General features: G+C 33.8%; 1 protein-coding gene across 4 annotated transcripts in view; it reads left to right on the forward strand.

Annotated features, from left to right (window-relative positions):
- RB1CC1 (RB1 inducible coiled-coil 1) overlaps nt 1-6534 on the forward strand; it is a 69776-nt gene extending 63242 nt beyond the window's left edge. For 3 of the 4 annotated variants that reach the window (XM_065752900.1, XM_065752901.1, XM_065752904.1), the window contains 4 exons: nt 678-736; nt 2526-2662; nt 5259-5329; nt 5864-6534. In XM_065752900.1, the coding sequence (XP_065608972.1) occupies nt 678-736; nt 2526-2662; nt 5259-5329; nt 5864-5941 (345 nt within the window). In that variant the 3' untranslated portion in view covers nt 5942-6534. The remainder of the gene's footprint in view (nt 1-677; nt 737-2525; nt 2663-5258; nt 5330-5863) is intronic. The other variant, XM_065752902.1, reaches the window with a different exon arrangement.
- Nucleotides 6535-7865: the final 1331 nt, after the last annotated feature.

The raw sequence follows: 7865 nt of genomic DNA on the forward strand, positions 1-7865 counted from the left end.
CTCTGGTGGAGGGCAGCCCTGCCCGTGGTAGGGCGTTGAAACTGGATGGACTGTAAGAACCATTCCAGAGCCCAAGCTGTTCTTTGAAGTCTAAAGCATTTTAGAGAAATACCTGAGGAAGTTATATGCAGTTGACAAATTCCACGTTAGCAGCAACATTTCTTAGTAAAAAAAAAAGCAACCAACAAAGTACAATATGAATGGGTAGAATGTTGTGTTTAAAGAAGAAAAAAGGAATCTGAAGTCAGATTGCATAGTGGAAACTTCTGAAAAGGTCATCAGAAGTCAAGGGCTCTTTGCGTTAGGCTGTGTCTAATTTTATAACGGGTATTTTGAAGTGAAAAAAATTATCTGACTGTGCTTTAAGATGATATCGAGACAGGCTTATTACATATATAGGAGATGAGAATTGTATGCATTAACTTGCAGAATTAAGGGCTTGCTTTGTCTTAGTACATGTTTCTACAATTTTTTTTCCAAGGAGGCTCGCTCTAATCTAGAACATTAAACTTCAGATAGTGTGATAGTCCTCAGTGAAACTAAGACTCCATATTGAGTTCAACATCCAGAGTTTATCTGCAGTGAAGTTGTGTAACTTCCAGTGTATTACTGTCTGTTTCCTTAGAATGCCAGTGGAATTCTTTTTATAACTTTTCTTTTTTGTTTTTTTTATACAGATGTCCCAGAGCATGTCATCAGTATCCTCAAGACATTCTGAAAAAATAGCAATTAGAGAGTAAGTACTTGTTTAACAATTTCCCTATGAACAGGTGACTGTGCTTTCAGTTATAACTATGTAATAAAAGGATGTCACAGTTCTTCAGTTCTTTTTTTGCAATGAAAGAGTGCACATAGGTCGTCTCAATAGCTCACATACTCACATACTGCTATTGAATAATCCTAGTTCAGCATAAATAAAACTTTAATTTTTTTTACATTTTTATTTAAAAAAAATCTTTTTCAAATTGGTCAACTTGGCTTTATTTATTTATTTATCTCCTTTTCCTCTGCCTTTCTTTACATTTTTTTTCATAAGTCTCATGCCTCATGTGACCCCTAGAATGCACCCAGTGTTTTCTTTTACATTCCTTCTTGTTTAGCTGTCATAATGTGAAGAAAAAGTGGGAGTACATTCACCCTGAATGTGTAGTGCTACCTTGTGTTTCAGTAGATATCCTACTTTGCCAAAATCTTAACAGTTTTTGGCTTGAGGTAATGAAATAAAATCAAATATTTCATTAGATATGATTGAATTAATAACGTAGAGTTAAACATCCTTACTGAGGTGAGAAAGGAGAACTGTTAATTGTTGCAAAATACAGGAGGCATAGACAGCTGTTTAAGTATTTTTGCAGTGAGTAACCTAAGTATTTTAATAAAGAAAAACAACAGTGATAAATCCTTTTACGTTTTCTGATTTGCAGAAAATTGCATTTTTATTATAGTAATGGTAGTATGTGCAGAATCAGCCTTTTCTTTGAGCTTGTGAACATTGTAGTAGCTCTCTTGGTAGCAGCTTGGGAGAAAAATAATATGAAAGAGTACTACAGTCCAAGAGATTTGTCTTTGTCTCAGGCTTTATAGCCTGACATCATGGTCAGTACAGGGAGAAAAGCTTGTAGCATTGCTAATGTAATCTGAAAGTGCACAGTCTAGATTATGCAGTAGATTTCTCTATGGTTTTACCTATTTATCCCTGAATAGATATATATCTCAGCTCTGTTAATGAATAAGAGATTTCCCCTTTCTTGGATAATTCCTCCCCCACTCCAAGAAATAGTATCACTTATTGGATCACTCTCGTGGTTTAATGCTTAATTTGTAGCTATTTTAGACTTCACTTCATTCATGGATAATTAAATTACTTCCAGTACATTTGCACTGTGAGACAGAAATTGGAGGCAGAAAAAGGTATCTGAATTCTGTTACTGAAACTTGGCATAAGAATTTTATAGCTTCCTGTGTTATCCTGGTGTTAGAAGAAACAGATTTAACAAAAACTTGTCACGTTAAGTCGGTTACTGGAGTGTTTCTTTGTTTTTAACCCTTTCACCAAAGTGACAAATGTTCCATCCCTCTCTTTTGCTTAAAATTTTAAGATTAAATATTTACATAAATACTTTGCTGTATTTTTGTGATCAAATCAGCTATAGATGTAGATTTACAGTTATAACACTGTGGTGCAGTGATCATCATCATTAGTACTGGTGAAGAAAAGTCATTATAAAGAGACCTTAGTATTCTATTAGATATTCCTGTTTATATTTTAAGGCAAGGTTGTGAGTTCTTTTGAGGGGAAAAAATAAGGCATGGATATAGAAAAACATATCAAAAATGTATTCAGTTACATTTTTTTGTTGTTGATTCCACAAAATACAAAATGTGAATGAGTTGGCATAAAAAGTAGAAAATCTCTGTGCTGTTTCAGAGAAGTCTCATCCTGGGTAATGTGTGGAAATACATTCTGTGTAATTTATGTTGTCTTACACTTTCAATTTTATAGCTAAATGCCTTAATTTCTTTAGTTTTCAGGTTGGAGATTTGGTTCTCATAATCTTAGACGAAAGACACGACAACTATGTATTATTTACTGTTAGTCCAACCTTGTATTTCTTGCACTCAGAATCTCTTGCTGCACTGGACCTCAAACCAGGTGAGTGTGGTAAGTGTCACGTTACTTTTAATTATTACATCTTCTTTCAAGTGAGCACTCTTAAATGATATTCTGATAGTAAATGACATTATAAAAACATCTGTGGTAAATATAAAAAGCGTGTAATTTTCTTCTCTGTGGACCTGCTTTTGAAGAGATCCCCTGTCCTCTTTGCAACTGCCCCTTTAGTACTGAAATACTGTAACGAGACCCTTCCAAGCCATCTGTTCTCTAAGACAAAAAGACATCTGCTTTAGCCTTTTCCTCGTAGATCAGGTTCTCTTAACTTTGGTTATTATATAGGGATTTCCTTCATATTCTGAATAGGGAGCTTGACTTTTCAGAGTCAGCAATAATGATGTACAATTGTGTATGTCTTAGGCCTATTTTTATGTGGATTTATATTTCTGATGACTTCTTTGATGACAAAAGCAAACACAAACTCGTAACACTTTTTTTCCCAACCTATGCATGCTCAGTTCTTATTTTAATAACCTGTCTTTATGATATTCTTTAAGATTGTCTTTGGATAAAATTTGTTCTCTCTGTATATGGAATTCAGGAATTTAAATACATGTCTAAAATTAAATATTAACTTTTGTGTAGGGGGATTTGCAATTACTGATAAAATTTTTCCATCATATCCACTTGTGTTTATTATGATTTATTATTCTTCAGAGAATAGTTTCTGTATCTTTTGCTTATGTTGTCACCAAAGTTGGTGGTGCATTTGCTTTCCCCCCCCTTTAATATTTATGTTAATTTTCAGCTGTTCTTGGCAGCTATGTAAACTTTGCAAAATAGAAGCATTAATCTCTTTGAAATGAGGAAAAGTAGCAGAATGTTTAGTGTATTGCACTAAATTACACGCTAAAAGAAATAGATTCATATAAATGTTTTTAAACTATCACACCTAATGTATGTCTTACAAACCTTCCCAGGCCACCATGCTCCATATTTTTGTTGCAAAGAGCTTTCGTACTAATTCTGACTTCTCAGTGAAAATTTCTATGTGGTGTTTGTGAGAAGCTGTCAACTTACTCTCAATCAACAGATCTTATTGTAGATTTCAGTCTCAGTGTGACTGAAAGCCACCAAGCTTGTAACTGATTTCAGGACTGCTGATGAATCTGTGCTGTGTTTTCTGTGATGCACAGAAGAATTCCTGTAATACTTATAGACAGATATAACCTAACAGTGGCATTGCATATATCTGTGAAATATTGATTTTATTGTTTTTCATACATAGTGTAACCCCTGAGTCAGTTTCTGTATTGTTGATTCACTGAATTCTTCTATTTGACTTAGTTTGTTCCATTCTTCACCACTTGTTAACTAGAAGCAATGTTCAAATTTGAGAAAACTGCAAGTAAACAACCATGAGGACTTAAAATTTGCTTTTGGAGCACATTTCTAGCTCAGTACTTAAGGAAACAGTGTTTTACTCCTATCCCCACATTCAGGTCAGGTGTAAGTACTTAATACAGTTTACACAGGTCTGTAGAAGTCTGAAGCTGAATGGAATCTGCTCCATTATTATAGTTATACTTGGCAAGTGGCTAAGCACCACACAGCTGTTCACTCATTTCCCCCTGCTTCCAGTTGAGCAGAAAAAAAATTAAGTAGAACTCGTTGAGTAAAAACTATTTATTAACATAGGAAAAAAAGGATGATAAGTACAACAAATGTGTGTGTGTATGTATCTAAGAAGTGATGCACAAACAATTGCTCACCACCCCCAAGCAGCGTCCCCTGAGTAGCTGAAAAGTGTGATGAACTCACCCACTTCAAGATTCTCCTACCTTGTGATGTCATATGGTAGGGAATATCCCTTTGGCCAGTTTAAGTCAGCTGTTCTGATTCTGTCTCTTTCCAGCACTTAGTGTGAGCTGAGAAACTGAACAGCCTTGGCACTGTACAGCACTGCTTAACAATAACTGTAAACATCAATGTGTTTTCAATACTGTTTTTCTCCTGGAACCAAATCATAGCATCATACCAGGCACTCTGAAGAGAACAGTTCTGTACCTGCTGAAACAAAGACAATTATGAATAGTAGCCAAGTTTTTAAGAGTAAGAATAAAATTTTAGATACTGATTTGAGTGACTCAAGTTCATGTTCTCAACTCACGTTCTTCTCACTAGATGCAGTTCTTCGTGCTTGGAACTGATTATGCACAGCATATCTGAACTGTTCCTTCAGTCTGTTTTTGATATTTTGTTCATGCCATGATCATTGATACTTCTAAAAGAACAAGACAAGTAAAATAGATAACGTTTTATAGAATAGAAGAGAAATAAGCATTTCCTTACTTTATACAAGCTGAAAGTTTTGTATGGAGACTTCAATCCTTTGAAATACTTCAAGAAATGATCATCTTCAATCAGACCCCAAAATTAAACTGGGTTGACTGGAGTAATTTTCAGCCCTTAAGTGAAGTTAGAGTTTTGATTTGCTTTTGTTTTCTCTAAAATTTTAATTTTTCAAATGAAATCTAAACTGAAATTGCAGTTTTTTAAATTTGAAAATTCCTGTAACTGTTTTTACATCTTTTCTGTAACCTGTAGTTGAGTATCCATAGTAATAAACATATTGTCTTGTTAGCTTCAGGTGCATCTAGAAGACCTTGGGTGCTGGGAAAAGTGATGGAAAAGGAATATTGCCAGGCGAAAAAGGTAAGGAAATAGGAGTAGAAACATCTGATTAAATTAACAGAGAAGAAAATCAGATTCTATATGTAAAAATGTTAGAGTAATGAGTGAGAGTACTTCAGAATGAAAATTGTCCCAGGTTCTGCCTATCCTGCTCTATTCTTCAGGTCATTTTATAGCAAGAGCAGGGGAACTAGAAAAAAGAGAAAATGACAAAGTGTATTGGATAGAATTGCCTCTGGAAAACCTGTCTGTGTGAGAAAACTTTCCTTTCTCTGGATCCTTCTGAACGTTTCTGATAACCTTTTGGAACCATATTTCAGTGATTTGTAGACTGCAATTAGTAAAGCTCCCTTTGATTCCTGGAAAAAATTTGGCACCTTTAAGCATCCGGGGAAATAATGAGGCATCACTGAAGGCTCAGATGTAGAAATAATTTAGTATGAGAAAGGGAGGGACGGGGGTCAATTTTTGCTTAAAAATATGTTTATCAGAGGAATGGTCTTCCAATTACATTTCTAATCTGCTTTGTTCTCTTTTGCTTTGTTGTTCTTATAGGCACAAAACAGATTTAAAGTTCCGTTGGGTACAAAATTCTACAGAGTGAAAGCAGTACCATGGAACAAGAAAGTATAATACAACAGAATTTCAGTCCGTTCTGTCTCCATTCTTTTTTGACTTGTCCTTCAGTGCTCATTCATCGCTCCAAATACCAGGCCATGTTTTTATACTGAGTTCACGTGACAAGATACTTCACTGATGTACTGCTTTTACTTTTTAACAGGTCACATTTTAGAAACAAGAGTTGCATCAAAGTCTCTGGCCCTAACTGTTCCAATTTTTTACCCTGATAACTTTAGGAGTGTGGACCAAATGCGTTCATTTTCTCAAAGGGCATCCACATGCAACATGGTTTGTCAGCCATGTTAATCGCCTGTTAAATATACATTAGCTTGTATTTAGGTGTTAAGTGTTAGTTACCATTATTACCAGCATATGTCCTTTTGTGAAATCATTATCAAAGTACTTGCACTCTTTAACAGATTCTTTATATGTGTAAAATTCATCAACTATTTAAAGAGGAGTGTTCATTGCATGCAGATAATCATATAATTTTTCTTCAACATGAGTTTGCCTCAGTAGATGAATAAAAATAACTACTGCAACTTGTTTCATTACATGAAAATGCTCTTTAATGTTATTAAAAAAAAAAGAAACAGAAAAAAAAACCCAACAACAAAAAACCCTTGTAATTTGATGGACTGATTTTGGAAATCAGTTACAGTTAGATCTGCAATCTTCAAAAGCACTTTCAGTGGATTGATCACACAGATTCTGAAGGGAAGTTACCTGTGCTGTTTGTTCAAAGTGAAGCACGTGTTCTTCCTGACAAACCAGAAATCTTGTATTAATATATTTAGAAAAATCATATTGATGAAATTGTATTTCATGGTTGAGTTTCAGGAAAAAACTCATTGTACATTAACCATACAAGAGTCATTTAAGTAACAAATTATTGTAATTGTAAAAGACATGTAGAATTTTAAAACAATAAAGATTTGAAACTGTATGTTTGAAGCATTTGTGTGCCTTTTAAATATTAACTTTCTATGATGTTTATTTTATATATTAATCTGTTGTAGCTTTTCTCTGCTTACTTGAGCAAAGTTTTGTTATATAGAAATAACTGTTTTTTCCAGGAAGAGTTCATGTTCAGTAGCATCCAGTAATTTCAAGAATTACCTTGTAATAACAAAAAGAACTTAAGTACGAATTAATTTTCTCAGCAAATCAAACTGATAGGTGGCACTTTTCAAAATATAGTTATTTATTCCATTTTAGTTTTTAATAACACTATGAAAAGATATACTACAAATGTGTAACTAGTTTAAAAGTGAAATTCTAGATTAAATAGTAAGCTTATGTCTAGGACTTATTGGATGGAATCATGTCACTATGATTTCTCTTCAGGAGACATAGAGGGGAGGATCAGAAAGGTAAAGAAATAATCAGAATAAAAATGTTCATGCTTTTGCCCTTATGTTGCAAATAATATTCCTCTAGATTAACCACTAAACTTGAATACCCAGAAACTCCTGTATATACTTTACTTCAGCTTTTTTATTTTTTTGATGTTTTAAGTTGTGAAGTGCATAGACTTGGAATTGTATTTCATCTCTGATTGAAATAAAACTAAGACAGCTGTTCTCTCAAAAATAGGATGTCATTTTGTCAAGTCATATTCTTACCTGATTCTTAAATTTGCTAGTTGTTGTTGTATTGACTTTATAGAGTTACTTAGCAGAAAGCATCTTGTACTTCAGGAATAATATCGCCATTGAATATGATTCAGTTTCAGCTATGTAAATAACATCTATATATAAAACAAAGCAAAAAAACAAAACAAAACAAACAGTGATGCATTATTTTCACTGAATGCTTTACCTTCTAATTCATAAGAATTGAGTTCTGTTTGGATTTTGCCTGTAGCCTCATTCCTTTGGTCAGTTGAGCTTAAGAAAGTCACATGCAGCACTCTTCTTTTTTGTTCCCTCATATG

The sequence above is a fragment of the Cyrtonyx montezumae genome, unplaced genomic scaffold (genome assembly GCF_038088225.1).
Source record: "Cyrtonyx montezumae isolate F1298 unplaced genomic scaffold, pur_monq_1.0 scaffold_8, whole genome shotgun sequence".
Classification (NCBI taxonomy): Eukaryota; Metazoa; Chordata; class Aves; order Galliformes; family Odontophoridae; genus Cyrtonyx; species Cyrtonyx montezumae.